Source organism: Trematomus bernacchii, unplaced genomic scaffold (genome assembly GCF_902827165.1).
Source record: "Trematomus bernacchii unplaced genomic scaffold, fTreBer1.1, whole genome shotgun sequence".
Classification (NCBI taxonomy): Eukaryota; Metazoa; Chordata; class Actinopteri; order Perciformes; family Nototheniidae; genus Trematomus; species Trematomus bernacchii.
In genome coordinates, this window is record NW_022987593.1 from 19,111,442 (window position 1) to 19,129,499 (window position 18,058).

The following is an 18,058-nucleotide window of genomic DNA, read 5'->3' on the forward strand; positions in this document are numbered from 1 at the left end:
TGGAGAGGAACATGTATTTGCTGATGTAGTTGCAGTTTCATTCTGCTGCCACTAGGTTTCAGTAAAGAGCCGTATTTCACTGATGGAAAACCATTACCAAGAGCCTGTAAAGCACATTTATCTTTGGTGTGTGTACGGCCTTAATGTTCACACATTCTTATTTATCCATATTTGTTATGTAAAAGTTCCATTATCACCAATGGAATTTGTAAATGTCTTTGTTACTCTTTAAGTTTATAACCATCACAACTCATTGCAATGATCTATTTTGCTTTGTTGTTAACACCTGTTATTCTGACCCTTCTCTTTTGTTCTGTACTTCATGCGTTTACTTTTTTCTCTTTCTGTTCTGTATTGGTTTGAGTTAATAAATACAACATTTGAACAAGGAATGTTGGAGCTGCAAATATATCCCAGCCTGCAAATCATGTTCTGCTGACTTAACAAAATATACAATATTTGTTTGGTGTAATTCTTGATATATTTCTCTCTCACCGTTGAAGCGCACCGCCCGGACGCCCCCTGCTGGCAGTCGATGCTCCTCAGCAGGTGTTGAGGAAGCTGAGGAGCCTGAGGTCGGGGCTCCGGGAACGACATCACGTTACCTGGGAGGAGAAATAAAATACATAATCAGAATCAGAATATAACCTAGTAGGCTATTTAATTGGGTGTTGAAGCATACAATGAACATATTACTTATTATGACGAAAACAAGGCTTGTTTCTATCATTCGAGCAAGCCTGCTTTCACTTATTGCTGTAGTTTAGAGCCGAGTCGGGCCTGCTGTAAAGCAACAGGCCGGTGTTACCGAATAAGATGTGGGGCGAACAACTGGTGATATTCTATTATTTTAGACGGATGTATCAGGGGCGTGGCCTTTGTCGAATAACCAGGAAATACACATTTAGATCGCTTCTTCTGTCGTTTACATTAATCTTTTGGTATATTTGGCTGGATAGGAACACTTTGATGCACATTCAGTACCAGTGTGTGAGGTTGTGGTTGCGATGCCGATATCCGGACGCATACAGCGAGGACTACAAAAAGACACATGAGGTGACTGGGGATGTGTTCAAAACATTGCAAGCTTGAATAAATCATTTAAACCATTTATTTTTGCCAGACTTATTACTGAATATCATTCTTAATGTGATACCAAGTCCATCTGAGACCTGTGTATACCTTCAGACAGCCTCCAAGTGAAGCACACGTTGTTTACTCACAGTTTGAAAGCAGCGTGGAGAAGTCTTCAGCTGTGGAGCTGTGATCCGCCCAGGATAACTTGTGCTACGACTTCTGTGGCTTGTTCTTGTTGTCAGTCTTATATTTGTATCATATATCGTTATTAATATGATGTCGAGTTGATTTGAGACCCGTTTATACTTTCATACAGTCTGTTAGTGAAACATATAGTCTGTCTGAGTTGTTTACACCCATATAACGCAGCGTGGAGATCTGTGGTAAACTGTGATCCGCTCAGATTAAACTGTGATACGACTTCTGTGGCTATCAACCAGCGATCATGTTTAATATTAAAGACTACACACATTTATCGATTATCAAAACGGTATTCTGCACTTTGCTGCACTTATCCAGATAAGATGTGACTGTTTACTCGTTTTGCAGATAGAAGCAGAAATGTCATTGCTACATGTGCAGGGATATTTAGAATTTAAAATGCTGCTTGATCGTTAATTTTGTTCTCGGCAAACAATATTATGAATCTTCTATTCAAAAATATTATTCAGTGTCCATCGACATGAAAATAACAAAAAAGTTCATGCTGGACTCTAACCCGAGTCCCAATAGCAAAAATCCCTCGTGCCATGCGCGTTATGAGTGTGCCACGGATCAGTACGATGTAATCTGTCATCACAGTTTATTTTGTCACATTAACATTGTTGAAAGAGTCAGAACAATTCAACCCGACCATCTTTTATAATGTGAGCGAATGTATGTACACTTTAAGCCATATAATATAAATATTATAGTAGGCATTTGCTTTAAAATAGTATATACTGACTGAGCATCATTAACACCCACCCACCGAGATCAGATATCCTAGTTCATCAGCCTGCGAGCCTACACTACATTGTGATAAGTGGTCATTTTACGTATTATGTATTCTAGAGCACACATTAAGTTCAAATATGCAAATCAGGACATGTGTTTCGTTATGTCGTAGCTATCATCACCTGTCATGGAAATTTAACAATAACAGGGAATTCATATTAATATTACCAAGTTACACAGAAATAGATAAAACACATGAGAACAAAGACCACATAGATAAAAGCATAAACGTTACGTTAGAAACGAAAACATGTTAACAACAGTGTGAAAAAGTATGAATATATGTGTTTCTTGTTCTCAACGTAGCCTATGTGAGTACCCTCGTCATTCAGTGTCGATGCATAACGAAAGTTAACCAAGTAAACAGCATATTATCTGGATAAGTGCGGCAAAGTGCAGAATACCGTTTTGATAAGGGATCAATGTGTGTAGTCTTTAATATTAAACATGATTGCTGGTTGATAGCCACAAAAGTCGTATCACAAGTTATCCTGGGCGGATCACAGCTCCACAGCTGAAGACTTCTCCACGCTGCTTTCAAACTGTGAGTAAACAACGTGTGCTTCACTTGGAGGCTGTCTGAAGGTATACACAGGTCTCAGATGGACTTGGTATCACATTAAGAATGATATTCAGTAATAAGTCTGGCAAAAATAAATGGTTTAAATGATTTATTCAAGCTTGCAATGTTTTGAACACACATCCCCAGTCACCTCATGTGTCTTTTTGTAGTCCTCGCTGTACGCGTCCGGATATCGGCATCGCAACCACAACCTCACACACTGGTACTGAATGTGCATCAAAGTGTTCCTATCCAGCCAAATATACCAAAAGATTAATGTAAACGACAGAAGAAGCGATCTAAATGTGTATTTCCTGGTTATTCGACAAAGGCCACGCCCCTGATACATCTGTCTAAAATAATAGAATATCACCAGTTGTTCGTCCCACATCTTATTCGGTAACACCGGCAACACCATGCCTCCACTCACCTCACCCTCCGGATGCGGCGGCTGCCTCCGCATGAGCCAGAAGATCTCCGAGTTGGAAGGTAAAATATCCATGCTGTACCAAATACGAGACTACGAACAGATCCTGGACTCTTTACGGCCCCTACACACGGCGGCGTGCGTTGACTCTTCAACGCTTCTGTCCATTCACTTTGAATGGGGTGACGTCACGCTTCGCCGAACTGCATTGTGGGAGCGTCGCTACGGGTTGCTCGAGGTTCTCGCTGCAAAAGTTGAGCAATGTTCAACTTTTGAAGCTTTGACGGAGGCGTCAGCCAATCAAATCCCGCTTATGCAAATCTGACAGTACAAGCGCTAGCCAATCAAACCGCGTGTATGCTGGGAGAGCCATACCGCAGGTCATTTCCTCATGTTCCAAAAAATGGAGGATAAAATAATAATAGCAGTAGAGAATCACCCGGTCCTATACGACCAGTCCCTCTTTATCTACCGGGATACAAACCGGAGGAGCCAGGCATGGAGGGAGGTGGCAGAGACAGTGGTAGGCTTTCGCCTGTTTGGGGAGTTTATATCCAGTTTACTTCGGGCTTTTTTGCTTTGTATGTCGGGGGCGGGAGATTCATGTGATTGGTTGTTGGTCGCGTTGCTCGCGAGAAATCCCCAAGCTTCACACACGCCCACCGCCAAGCTTCAACGCACGCCGCCGTGTGGACGGGCCGTTAGTTACCATGGGCCCCGCTGCCACAACTGCGTGTGAACTAGACTCCACTGTCCCATGGATGGATGTCGCAGCCCGAGCAGACGACTGGTCCCAGCTGGTAGCTAAACCCAAGGCCCCGGTTAGCTCTACTCCGAGCCAGAAGGAGCCATGGACGGATGTCCGCCGGGGGACACACCGTGGGAAGCTCATCCGCCGTCCCACTCCCCCTCGTGCACTGCAGCTGACCAACGGACACTCCATCCTGGACGAAGAGGACTCAACCCACGTCGCAAGGTCCGGTGTTCCCCTGCCGTCGCCGCCTCCACTCTGCATGGCTACGTCCAGACCTTCGGTACACCATGCTGACTGCCGCTCTCTGCGGCACACCACCTTCTCACGTCCAGGCCATGCAGTTCATCCCTAGTCCCGCTGCAACAGACACCCAGGTCCAGACCTCCGTGCTGGTGGGAGCCTGCTCCCACCAGCACGCCCCCTCTCCACAACCCGGCTGCAAACCCTTCAGTGCCCGTCCGGCATCACCTGACTCTGCACGGACCCCGGGGCCGCCTCCTTCTTCACTGGTCATAGGTGACTCCATAGTCCGGAATATTAGGTCAAAGACTGCTGCAACATACTGCTTCCCTGGTGGCAGGGTTTTGGACCTGGTTGAAAAGATCCCGTGTCTTCTGATGAAGCATCCTCACGCCAGAAACGTTATTATCCACGTAGGCACAAACGACACGGCATGCCAACAATCAGAGGTACTTAAGCAGGATTTTACCACTCTCTTTAAAATGCTTAAGAAGTGCAACAAGTCTGTTTTTATCTCAGGGCCGATCCCCTCTCTCCTTCGAGGCGTGGGGCATTTTAGCAGGCTGCTCAGCCTGAACAGATGGCTGCAGTCGGCTTGCTCCACGAACAAATTGATAATTATTGACAATTGTAATCTTTTCTGGGAGCGTTAGAGCCAATAGAATCGAGGGGAAGTTCCTAAAATCCATCTAATAAATTAAACTAAATGAAAATATCATCATTGCACTCATTTATCTATTAACCCACCAGAGTCCAAAGACACTGAACCAGGCCTCTAGGTTTTATGTTTGATTTTAAAATAGGATAAATATACTCTTGCTACGAGGGATGCTACTAGAAAGAAGAATAAGGAAGCTTCTTCCATGACATAGATCAACATCAACATGTTAAATCAACAAATAGCTCCAACAATAATTACCGGACCATTGTGTGTCTGATTCCTTCCAGTCCACTTGATTATGAGTGTGATGTGTGTGTTCATGTTGGGTAGCCACTAACAGGCATGTGAGTTTCTCACGTCTCAGTGTTCTGCATTTCTCTGAAACAGAACCAACCTGACCGCAGAGAGAGCAGAGAAGAAACAAACCAAGAGAAAAGATATGGCATTTTCCATTCTCTCTGATAATTAATACTGTGCCCTTCATGTTGTTCAGTTAAACTGCCTCGTGGTTTCACAGGTTAAGGCCTTCCTGTTCCTTCACTACACCTGCAGACTGTGTGACGTCCTCAGTGCTCAGAGAGATGAATGTTATTCTCTTCTTAATTTTAATTTTCTTTTCTGGTGTTAGTGGAATATCGGCAGCCAAACAAGTTAAAGCCATAGATTATTTTGTTTAAGAAAAGTTTATTTTTGACAACAATAATAGTGCAGTGGGTGGCACTGGGGTTTGGCTCATCATGCGTTAATAATCTAACGAGGAAGTAAATCTAGTCTCTTAACAGCCTGATATCCGTCTTCTGCTCATTGGTGACAGAGGAGAGGCATCTTTCAACACATGGTTCCTCCTTCACTGTAAGTAGAAAGAGTTTATTGATGTAATGATTCTGTATACCTCCTGTGAACATTATTTAATCTGACATGTTTTATAGTCTCACAGAGAGGAGAGGAGCAGCTATGAGTTTAACTGCAGCAGCGAGTGGATTAGTTGTCTTCCTGCTCTCTGTGTCAGGTACTGTACATCTACACTTACATTCATCACATGAACAGAGGGGATTCTGGGAAAATGTGGGACTTGTAAAATCAGGTCACATGTGGGAATAAGTGGGATGGATTTGTGTAAAAGGCAAACCTAGCAGAAACATTTTAAATGTAATTGTAGAATTGTAGAAACTCAAAGACGTTACTAGTTTTTTTGATGGATATTCTGAAGATCTTGTCGTGCGTTGCCACTGTCCTTTGCTCCAATCATCTGCATACAATATCAGTTTGCTTATCACCTTTACAAGTGTTAAAATGAGAATATAGTGTATGCATAACTGTTCCATCCTCTCTCTGTGAAAACATTTAGCTTTGTTTTTTTCTTAAGACGACTTCAAGAATCTCCAGCTCTGTTTTTATTAAGTTTAAGTGATTTAGAGAGATATTCTTATTCTAAGTCATAACATATTGACTCAACTCTTATCGATCATACATCTACACCAAACCCTTCTAGTTCCTTCTCTCCTCTCTGACCTCAGTGTTATATTCCCACGCTCTGAGTTTAAAGCAGTCTTCTTCTTTTTCTTATCTGTATATCAGACAGAAGCTGCTCTCACCTCAGTGTTCTGCATTTATTGTTATTGTTCACACTTACCTCAGCAGCAACCTGACCACAGAGCGAACAGAGAGGAAACTGTACAAGAAAAGCACAGACCTGTATAATTAATAGTATTCCTAATCTTTTAATGTTCATGCAGACATCTTAACACATTGTGTTTGGACTTTTGTTCTACCCGGTTTAATTCAGAAACAACAAAGTCATACATTAGTATTGCAGCAGTTATAAACTGCCTAAAAAGGAATTAACAGGTGACGTACATGAGCTCCTCTTCTCTTCATTTCAGAAACTCAACTATGATAAATACATGATATGATTCTTATATTCAGTTCAGCTCTAGTTAGATCATTTTTATAATAATGTCTGCTGATAATTTGATCTTGAAGCTTGTTCTGGTTACATTAACCCCATTAACACATGTGTAGTTTGATTTACTGAGTCTTATTAACTAATTGTTAACTTAAGTCATTAACTTTGATTCTAGTTTCTGATGTGCTCTGTGTTACAGCGGTTCAGGGTCAGAATGGCTGGGGAGTGACTTGCTCTTCTACTAAGATCTGTGCATTTAAAGGATCAACAGAGGAGATAAGATGCAGCTACAGATACCCATCTACATGGATAGGCAGAGTAAACACAGTAGAGAAAACATTCTGGTTCACTGAATGGAAAGATGGTCAACCTGTAGATCTGAAAACAGACTCAGAGTATGCAGGTCGTGTAGAGGATCTCTGTGAAAACAACATCTGCACTCTGAGAATCAGAAACCTGAGAGAGAGCGACTCAGCTGAGTACAGGTTCAGGTTCAAAACAAACCAAGAGGGTTACTGGGGTATTCCAGTCACTTTGTCCGTCACAGGTATCTGAAACTGTACTTTTAAAACATTTAACTTTTTATTTTTATTTTGATACATGAACATTATTGATCTTTTTTTTTTAAATATATTTGTACCTTTATTCAGATCTCCAGGTGCAGGTGAACAGATCACAATCGTCTACTCTCCTTCAGTGTCTCAGCAGTTGTCTACCTGGTCAAACTTCCTACATCTGGTTTAAGAACAGACAGGAAGTGAAGGAAGACACATCTTTTTATGCAGACTTCAGTTATGAGTCAGCAGACAATTATTCCTGTGCTTTGAAGGGATATGAGGACTTCCCCTCTCCTTCAGTGTGTGAGTTTACTCAAAGTCTTCCACTAACATAATAACATAAACATACAGTATAACATATATCATCATTGCACTCATGTATCTATTTACCCACCAGAGGTCGCCAGCAGACATGGCAGTGTCCAAAGACACTGAACCAGGGCTCTAGGTTTTCTGTTTGATTTTAAAATAGATAAATATAATCTAGCTACGAGGGATGCTACTAGAAAGAAGAATAAACGAGAATTATGAAGGAAACTTCTTCCATGACATAAAGATTAACACGTTCCCTCAAAGTTTTTAGATTTCTGATAAAGGATGGAATCAAGTTAACCACCCACTCTGTGTTTTATTAAACTATTATTCATTAAAATATCTTCCACTGTGGAATTAAATGTGAAATGTGTTCATGTTATCTCCTCCAGATGCTCCAAGCTTTAACATGTTTTGCATTGTGTTTGTAAAAAACGTTTCCTGCTTTGTGCCTCTGGACATTTGCAAGTTGCCATTATATCTACCCTTCCATGTTAATAACTTTAAACACTTCTCCTCCAGATGCTCCAAAGCTCCCCTCTGTGTCAGTGAGTCCCTCTGGTGAGATAGAGGAGGGCAGTTCAGTGACTCTGACCTGTAGCAGTGATGCTAACCCAGCAGCTAACTACACCTGGTACAAGGAGGACGGATCTTCTTACCTTCCTCCTCTCAGTGATAAACCACGTCTTGTCCTCAGCTCCATCCAGTCCTCTGACTCTGGACAGTATTACTGTAGAGCTGAGAATAAGCTGGGGAGTACAAGATCTGATCCCTTCTCTATTGATGTGAAATGTGAGTTAAACCCAGATGATTTAAAAAGCATCATGCACCCAATGACAACTTTGTTCACAGTCTGCTGCTGTAGGTCAATGAGATGGAGAGCAGCTACAGTAGAGGATGAAAATGAAGTTTTATCTACAATTGTCTCCCAAATCTGCATGTATGTTCAGGGTATTCAAGCTAGCAGTAATACAGAAAACGATATACTGTATATACACAACATAATTGTTGTCTTCAGCTCTATACCTGAAAAAACCCTTCCAAATTCCAGATGTTCCCACAGAGATAACTATTTCTCATTTCAATACACAATTCAAGTTAGTTTATTTTTACCCATTTTTGTTGATTTATTGTGTTTCCTCCAGATGCTCCAAAGCCTCCCTCTGTGTCAGTGAGTCCCTCTGCTGAGATAGAGGAGGGCAGTTCAGTGACTCTGACCTGTAGCAGTGATGCTAACCCAGCAGCTAACTACACCTGGTACAAGGAGAATGAAGACTCTCCAAAAGCTTCAGGACAGATCTTCAACATCACTGACTTCAGAGCTGAACACAGTGGGAGGTATTCCTGTGGAGCCCAGAACAAGTTAGGACGTAGTAACTCCAACTTACATCTGACTGTTGTGGCAGGTAAGCTCTCTACATTCACCAGACCTGATTCACTTTGTAATATGAAACAACCCAAGCATATTCAAAATGTCAGTGTTCAGGGAGGAACCTCCATGGTGTCAGAGGTGGATCACACTGACAATGTGATGTATCAATCTGTAGTTAGAAGTATCACATATGTGTTCATGTTTCTAGGGAGTTCAACAATGATAGTGAATATCATCAGGACGACTCTGGGGGTCTTGATGCTGATTCCTGTGTTTCTCCTGAGTCTCTGGACGAGGTACAACAATATAAATTCATCAGTTTAAACATCCTTCTTACATGTTTTAGTTTACTGTTATGAAATAAAATCTGTATTTGTTGTTGTCCTTAATCCAGGAAGAAGAAAGCTCTGCGCTCCACCACTGAAGCACATGAACCTGAAGAGATAGAGGTGAGAGAGAGCGGACCTATTGACAACATTTCCCCTTCGTCAAAGCTATACTGTGGCTCATAAATGCAATGTGAAGAGAACTTGTGATTAAAGACAACTTCCTGAGTTGAAACCAGTAATGAATTTAGCCAAGAAATAATTAGCATCAACTTTAAAATATGAAAAATGTTTTATAAAGTATATGCAGGTTTCATGAACGAGGGTCTAATTGTGTCTTCTCTCTCTTCATCAGTTGGACTCTGATCCTGAGTATCAGAACGACTCACACACTGCAGCACAGACAGAAGACACAGAGGAGCAGGAAGACCTGGTGTGAAGTCCAGTCAGGTTAGAGCCTCCTGCATCAGATCAAACAGGCCCACTCCACATTTAGAGTCACAGTTCCAGCTGTAACTTTACACAAAGCTTCTGTGATTTTCTTCAGATGCTCAGCTGATGGAAACAAAGAAGAAGGACGTTGAAATGTCCCTGTGGAGAGCGAGGCTGTGCAGGATGTGTGCAAAGTGGATATATTCACGTTCAACTCTTAAAGCTTTTACTGTCAGTTTTCAGTAGCAGCAGCTTGTAGGTTTAGAAGAATGAGCTGCTGGCAGCTTGAAGTGAATCATGTCGAGGTGTCAAACATGATTTATCGTTAAGACCAGCCGATGGTCAGGTGCTCTATATTACTGCTTCAACTATGTGTGCATGCTTATTTGTTATATGCAGAGTTGTTGATATTACAAAAGACTAGTCAAATAGTTTTTTTAAATTCCACGTAATAAATAACTTTGAAAAATCCTCATCAGTGTCTTGGTTAATAACTGTCCTGGCTGACAGAGTCAATGAAGTCTATTTAAAACAGAGAGAGCCTAAAAACATCACATTTCACTCCATGTACAGTTTAGATTTTCAACATTTTGAAACATAAGCTTACTAAAAGACCTTGTTAGATATTACTGTATACATTTTCATGGTCTTTAAGTGCTTATAGAAAATTGATCTGACAGAGAAGGACCTCTTGCTGCTCTTTTTACATCCTTCTATAACAAGTTAATTTCTATCACAATCTCTTTGATTCTCCTCTTAGACATGAGTACATTTCAAGTACATCCAGAAGTTTTCCTATCTTTGATCCTTTAATCTGTTCTGTAATAAAGCATCATGTTGATAAAGCAGGGATATTTTTCCATCATTACCACAGCCAGTGGCGACTGGTCATTAGGGGCAGGTGGGGCACAGCCCCACCTAGTGTCAGCAGAAAGTATTACAAATAATGATTACAAAAAATGCAATGCAAAAGAAAAAATATATATAAAATATATTTTAAGATCATGTTTAATCATCTGATTCGTCTGTACATTGCTGTTTTAGTCTGTGTTCTTCTAATTAGTGTCTACAGTGTGTGCCTATTGAGCTGTTTGGAGCCATGTGGGACAAAACCTGATCATGCCCCTCCCTCTCACTGTCTAAGTGAATGGTGCCTGTAAAAACTACACTGCGCATGCTCAGAGTATTTTCCTATTTAATGTGTGTGGCAAAAAAATAATGACCATAGGGGCACTGAGCTGCCATCCCCACCATACGTCATCTCACATAATTCAGAGCTGATTGGCTGTAAGTACGTGTGCCGCGAAAAGTGTGGTGTGTGAAGAGGAGACGAGAGAGCTGCAGTGACGCGTCCTAAAACCAGGAAGTAAGCTGCGCATGGCTTCCCTCGACAAAAAAGCAATGAGATTTCTCCATAGGATTTTAGAAAATGCCTTGACAACGAGGCACAAGCAAAATGTCAAAACCTCCTCAGAGATGCGTTATTTTTCTTACATTTTGAAAAATAACCAATACAACTTCAAAAGTCAATTTCATTCCAAATACGCTTTGCTTACTTTGAGTCGGTATTTCTTCTGTGGAAGTCTCAAGTCTGGTTTCTCAATTCCTTGAGATTTTACCACAGCCGTCTCAGGGCTGCCTGGCCAAGGGAGTTGAGACCCCCAGAGAAGGAACACAGCAACCTCCAGCATTAGCAATCTCGGTAGGACCTCCAAAATGTTGTGGCGATCCAGCATAACACAACAGGAAAGAATGACACAGAGAGGAATCAATCAAACACAAACACAGATATAGCTGATCAGTAATTAGTATTTAGTTGTTGCAACAAACAAACAATAATGGGGAGTACACAGGGGTTAAATTGGGATTTGATATGTGGGGGGGCTCTGTTAGAAGGTGCGACGGGGGGGGGGGGGGGGGGGGGGGAGAGTTAGACGCTCGTGAATTGTCAACGGGGGGGGGTGTTGTCGGCCGTAAGCGAACCGGGCCGTTGGCGTCCGGCCGTTCTGGCCAGCGGCCCATCGGGATAAGTCCCGACTCTCCCAACGGCCAATCCGTGCCTCCCCTGACTGCACATTGCTGATACACACCGCTGCAAACTCTCTGCACGGAGGAGCCGCGGAGGAAGAGACACACGTTCACTAAGCCGAAAAAACTATATCCGGTCACAGTGATCTGCTATTTTAAAGTAAATTCAACACATATCGACCCTAAATATAGCATATATTAAGAACGAGAAAGTGTTAACATCGTTTTTTGTAAACATATGACAAATGTGCGAGGGTGATGACATCAGCATCGTCCTATGTGCCGGGGCTTAGCCCCGGACAGCCCCGGCCCAATTTAACCCCTGGGAGTACAGTACATCACCTGCTGCCACAGCAGCCAATCGCGGAAATGCCCCCCACAGTAGCAACAATCACACAGCATATATAGCCACTGTAATGAACACACACACATTTTCCCATACCATGTTTAATGCACACACATTTTATCATGCAGCCTACCACACAAATGTCACATGTTTTTCTCTCTGAAAGCTATACTTGTATATGTTTAAACGTCATCATCTCATGACATCCTTAGGAGTAGTTAACTAACAAAGGTTAACTGTTTTTATAACCTGAGGCCTTCTCTGAACTTCCTATACCCTCGGTGTCAGCTCACTTAAAATGAATACATCTATTGATAATTCAGAACGACCATTGCCTCTCTAACTCTGTGTGACCCAACTCAGTAACACACATCATATGGAATACCATGTGATTATTAATGAATATCAGAAATACGCTGTATTAAACATTCTGCTATAACAGTTACTCTTTAAGTTTATACCCATCACAACTCATTGCATTTGTCTATTTTGCTTTGTTGTTAACACCAGTGGCGAACCGTGTCTATCACAACTGGACCTTCTGTAGACACCCCCCCCCCCCCCCCCCCGCCGCTGAACTCCCTTTCTTTTAATGTGGAAGGGTTTTCTTGTGGACATCAATCAACTTCTTTGTTATTTTGTCACTGAAGCCACACGGAGACGAGAGCAGCAGCTATGAGTTTAACAGCGAGTGGATTTGTTGTCTTCCTTCTCTCTCTGCCAGGTAATGTACATCCACATGTTTTTTTATCCACATTATATTTAGCTTTTCTAAACACTTTGACACTTTACATAAATATTCCATTCATTTATACAGCAAACATACAGAGGCATATATTAGTGACCAAACAAGATGCACAGAAATTCATTTGGAGAAAATACAAAGAGACAGAAAGAAGTGAGATTGGCAGGTGGTTAGTCAGCGGACGACCAGACCCAGGAGCAATGACTGAACTGGCTTTTTCAAGTGTCAAAGGTATGATCCTCTTCTGCATCTTCTAAATATGGACAGTGTTCTGTAACTTGACTTCATGAGTTGTCAGGCGCAGCCAACAATAAGGTTTACAGATCATAATACAGAGCACTTCTATATGGAAACTCACTACTACACCATCCATTCCTGCCTCCCTTTATCCTCTCGTGCATTCATTTGTCTTATTCCAGGTATTCTTGCTCATATTCTGATTTGGCAGAAACACACCTGAGTAGAAATGGTTAAACTCATAAAATGTTAATGTGGTGGCACGTGGTAGTGTTTGTTTGAACTCCTATTTAAGATCTACATTTAACCAAAAGCCAGACAACGCCACCTTGGGAATTGCACCCAAGGAATTAATTATTCAAAGTACCAATAAGGCATCAGGTTCGTAATACTGAGGGGCAGGAGAGGTGGTTCCAATTCATCACTAGTTTAATTTCAAGTATTAAATACCATTAAAAAACACATTAAGATCATCATACACACTGGAAATAAAGGGGGACATCTTAATGAAGGGATGCTGAGGCTTACCAGTGGATGGAGGTGACGAGGGGTGAGAGGGATCCCCACAAAGTAAATGAGGGCACCCGTGATCACTAAACACTCACACACACGAAGGAACACCAACACCAGGGGGAGCCAACACACCTTTGGCTCTCAGTAGGTGTCTAGGTGACCAGATGTCCCGCTTTGCGCGGGACTGCACAGCATTTTCACGACTTTTGGTCAAGTGTTAACCAATGAGAGTAACTCACTCACACACACCACCCCCGCAGCCCCGCCAAACAACAACAACGAAAGTCAATAACGAAGGTGACGCAGCAGGTTATGGAAAATGGAGGAAACTGAAACTACAGCTAAGAAGAAAAGAAGATGCACACATACAGCAAAGACTGGGAAGACACTTACCCGTGGGTGAAGCCAGTGCAGGGCGACTCTCTGAGAGTTTTTTGCAATCTTTGCAAGAGTAATTTTTCAATTTCACATGGCGGTGAATACGACGTCAAAAGACACCGAGAATGCGATTCTCACAAGAAACGTGTCGCTCAAAAAGAGACATCCCACTCTATGGAGACATTCCTACTCAAACCAAAAAATTATGGCCACTCAGACAAGGTAACAGCAGCAGAAATAACCAGTGTTTACCATACAGTGCAACACTCCCAATCATACCGGTCAAATGACTGTGGTAACAAGCTAGCGCCGACCATTTCTCCAGACTGAGATAGCAAAGATGTGCTTGCCCCTGCCTCTGTGGACAGTTGTTTGACAGAGTTAAAGACAGCAGTGGTTCTAGGTGACAAAATAGCCCACACACTGTGTGGGGGGGCCCACCTGCTGTTGCTGTGATGGACAAAACTGAAAGCTATTTCATTTTATGTATTATTATGTTTTTGTTCCCTCCTGGCCAGTTTTGATTTGTATTTATGGTTTTATTTTAGCTATTAATTTATGTTGTGCCTACTTTTAATACACTAGTTGAATTAGGAAGATGCATTTCTAAACACTTGAAGTGAATAATGCCTGCTGCCTTGGTTAGCCTTAGTATACTTTTCTTTATTAAGATAGCCTACTAAATTGTTACTACATTTTGACCTCACTTTCTGCTCTGTTGTTATATATTTGTTAAGTTTTTATCTGCATTGTTTATTGGATGCTGTTTAATAAACAGGTCCCAACAAACCAAATGTGGTCTAGAAAAAGGTAAATGTGTGCATTTTATTTTAAAGTTGTGTATATTATTTACAGACTGTTGCAAAAACTAAGAAGCTTATAAACATCAGGTTTAAAACTAAAAGAGCTTTACAATTAAAGATGTTTGGAGTTTTATTTGAGTTATTCATTTACATTTTTTGTCAAAGAGATGCTGATTTGAAACCGTTGTTACATACAGTTACGGCATTTCCTGTTTCTGCCGGAGAGAGGGGAGTTTGTCCCAAAGCTTGCCGCTGTATTTACTCTCCATCTGACAGGAGGGAGCCTCATGTGTCACTCCACGGAGTTCACTCCGTCACGGAGGGGGAGTGTGTAGGGCGTGGTTTGGGATTGGGCCATACACACGCACTTGTTTGGCCCCCCCACTTCTAAAATGAATCCGGCGCGCCTGCTGCTCACCCTAGCTCTCAGCAACTAAAGAGGGGCAACAAAACACATTACTGGGGGAAACGATCAAAACAAATGAATACACAAACCAACACATAAGATCAGTATAAAGACAATAAGAAATCGATAATACTAAGAGATATAACTAATATCGACTGAAATAAACAAAACAAGTTTAGAACCATAAGCCGCGTTCACACCGGAGTACTTTCACCGTACTTTTCGCGTTTTAGTTCCGTGAGTACCCCTTATGTCGCGTTCACACCAAAAATCGTACTTAATCTCGGGTACTTTTACCCCCATTTTTAGAGCCAGCTCAGAGAGCGTACTTTTCTGTGGGTGAAAAGTGCTCCAAAAGTGCCCCAGTGCTGATTGGCTGGGCGAATTGCAAACCACGCCCCGTAGAACTGTGGAAATGTTGTGTAGAGACGCCATTGTTTTGCCTCGCTACAAAATCCCGACGGAGCGTTGGGTTTGTTTTTGAAAGCAGTTATGGCAAGCATCAAGAAATGATGAGGAGGTGTCGGCGCTTCTGGAGATCTACGCCGAGGACGCGACCCAAGGAATGCACTGAAGCCAGTTCAGTAGCTTTCACTCGACCTGGGAATGTGCACAGCCCCACGGCACACACCGGCTAAAAATAAAGAAACTCGGGCAGGACTACAAACGGCGGATTCAGTGGCCAACGATGACGACCTCGACGAAGGTAAAATCAACTACATGCACTGGGGTTTTAATCTGCACAATAATGGTCTCAGATGTACTTTGTTGATGTAATTTGCTCAGTAGATCAAGCTAGCCATGCTAGGCGGAATAGGCTAACACCGGCCCCGAGCTAGCTACATCTAGCTAGCTAGATATTCTCGGCTGTATGAAAACGTTTTGACTTGTGAATAACTGTGTAGTGTTTCTGTAATTTGCTTCACTAACTCATGGCACTAATCGTCTGTTTCAGGCGAGGATGGACAACTCTCGGGATTGGAAACAAGCGAGCTTTGCATTCTAGATCACAGCGCTAGCTCGCCCCCCTTACCAGCAACCAAACGCAAAGGTACACACACTGTAACTTTGTCTTGAAAGAACGTTACGCATCGAACTGATGTTCACAATCATGTTTATTTCCTTCTTGGTACAATTATGAAACAGCGTGAAAACGTATTCGCCAAGACCGGCATTTACAAATGTCTCACACAAACATTGTAAACATCAGGGCTAGAGGTCACATGACTTCCGGTACGAAAACTTGCCTCAACAAATTAAACAAAATTCAAGCATACATGAAGCACAATCCTCCGTGTTTGAACCTCTTAAATCGCTGCATAGCCGATTTATTTGGACTGGATTATCCCAGAGAGGCTAAACATTCTTTATAACACAGTTTGAGATTTGTGAAACCTTAATTCTATTTGTGAAAATACAAAAAAGGGAGATTTCAGTGCTTTTTCGCATCCTGGCCACATTAGACCAGGTCCTGATCTAAAACCACTATACCTAGACTCATCAAATCTGGACTGGATTATCCCAGAGAGTCAAAAGATTCTTTATAACACAGTTTCAGATTTGTGAAACCTTAATTCTATTTGTGAAAATACCAAAAAAACATTCCTAGTATGTTGTAAAACTACATGGCGACTAAACAGATCTTGTATCTTGCTTATTTTCCCCTCATAGGAAAGCGGACACGGGATGCGAATTTCTTTGACACCGCCCAGGCGTTGGAGGACCGGCGTGCCGTGGTGAAAGAGTCGATGCACGGGGATCAGATGGTACTGTTCACCAAGGCCCAGGAAACGGAGGACAAGATGCTCACCAGTTCATTTTATATTATTGTTATTACTGTTATTATATAGTCTTGATACAACTGACACTTTATTTTATATTGATAATGTTAATTTACATGTACAACTTCTATTTTATTTACATTAAAAATGTGAACTTCTATTTACTGTTAAACAGATCCTGTATCTTGCTTATTTCTCCTGACACTTTATCTTTAGTGACCTGTGTAGCATCCTATACAGTACATCACATGTAAGTGATTATTCTGATACCATCATGTTTCATCGGTTATAAACTGGCAAAGCTTTATTTGTCATTTATTTATCATCAATGTTGCAACCTTGTGGAGGAATGGCAGGGGCACATACACAAATATGATAATTTATATCATTTTAAATATTATTTGACCTAAAACTAAATGTTTTTATGATTGTCCTCTGAGGAGGACATGGGGATTTGCAAACTTTTAATTCCCCCCCCCATTTTACACAACACAAAATGGAGTCCACTATGGGCCGAAACTAACATGTATGTTTGCATAGTGTTTATGGCAGACGGATGCAGTGGGTCTCAGGAAGATATATAATAAAGGTGTGTATGCTGCTGAGACTCCCTACAGCTGGGACAGTTTATTTTATATTGTTATTACTGTTATGACTTTATTTTATATATAATGTTTACTGACATGTACAACTGACACTTTGACATTTAAAATTGTTCTATTTAATGTTATGTCTTGAGAGTGCAATAAAGAAAACCGACATGGCGATTAAGCTTATTTCTCCTGACACTTTATCTTTTGTGACCTGTGTAGCATCCTATACATCACATGTAAGTGATTATTCTGATACCATCATGTTTCATCGGTTATAAACTGGCAAAGCTTTATTTGTCATTTATTTATCATCAATGTTGCAACCTTGTGGGGGAATGGCAGGGGCACATACACAAATATGATAATTTATATAATTTTAAATATTATTTGACCTAAACTTTTAATTCCCCCCCATTTCACACAACACAACATGGAGTCCACTATGGGCCAGAACTAACATGTATGTTTGCATAGTGTTTATGGCAGACGGATGCAGTGGGTCTCAGGAAGATATATAATAAAGGTGGGTTTGCTGCTGAGACTCCCTACATCTGGGAGTTTATTTTATATTGTTATTACTGTTATTATATAGTACAACTGACACTT

At 41.5% G+C, this 18,058-nt stretch overlaps 1 protein-coding gene across 3 annotated transcripts in view; it reads left to right on the forward strand.

The window, feature by feature from the left end:
* The first annotated feature begins 3,787 nt into the window (after positions 1-3,787).
* LOC117482049 (B-cell receptor CD22-like) overlaps positions 3,788-18,058 on the forward strand; it is a 62,385-nt gene continuing 48,114 nt past the window's right edge. Inside the window, exons 1-2 of one of the 3 annotated variants that reach the window (XM_034130023.1) lie at positions 3,788-4,505; positions 5,532-5,569. In XM_034130023.1, coding sequence (XP_033985914.1) covers positions 4,104-4,505; positions 5,532-5,569 — 440 coding nt within the window. In that variant the 5' untranslated portion in view covers positions 3,788-4,103. Of the gene's footprint in view, positions 4,506-5,515; positions 5,570-12,604; positions 12,721-18,058 lie in introns of those variants that run through there. The other 2 variants (XM_034130025.1, XM_034130024.1) reach the window with 2 other exon arrangements.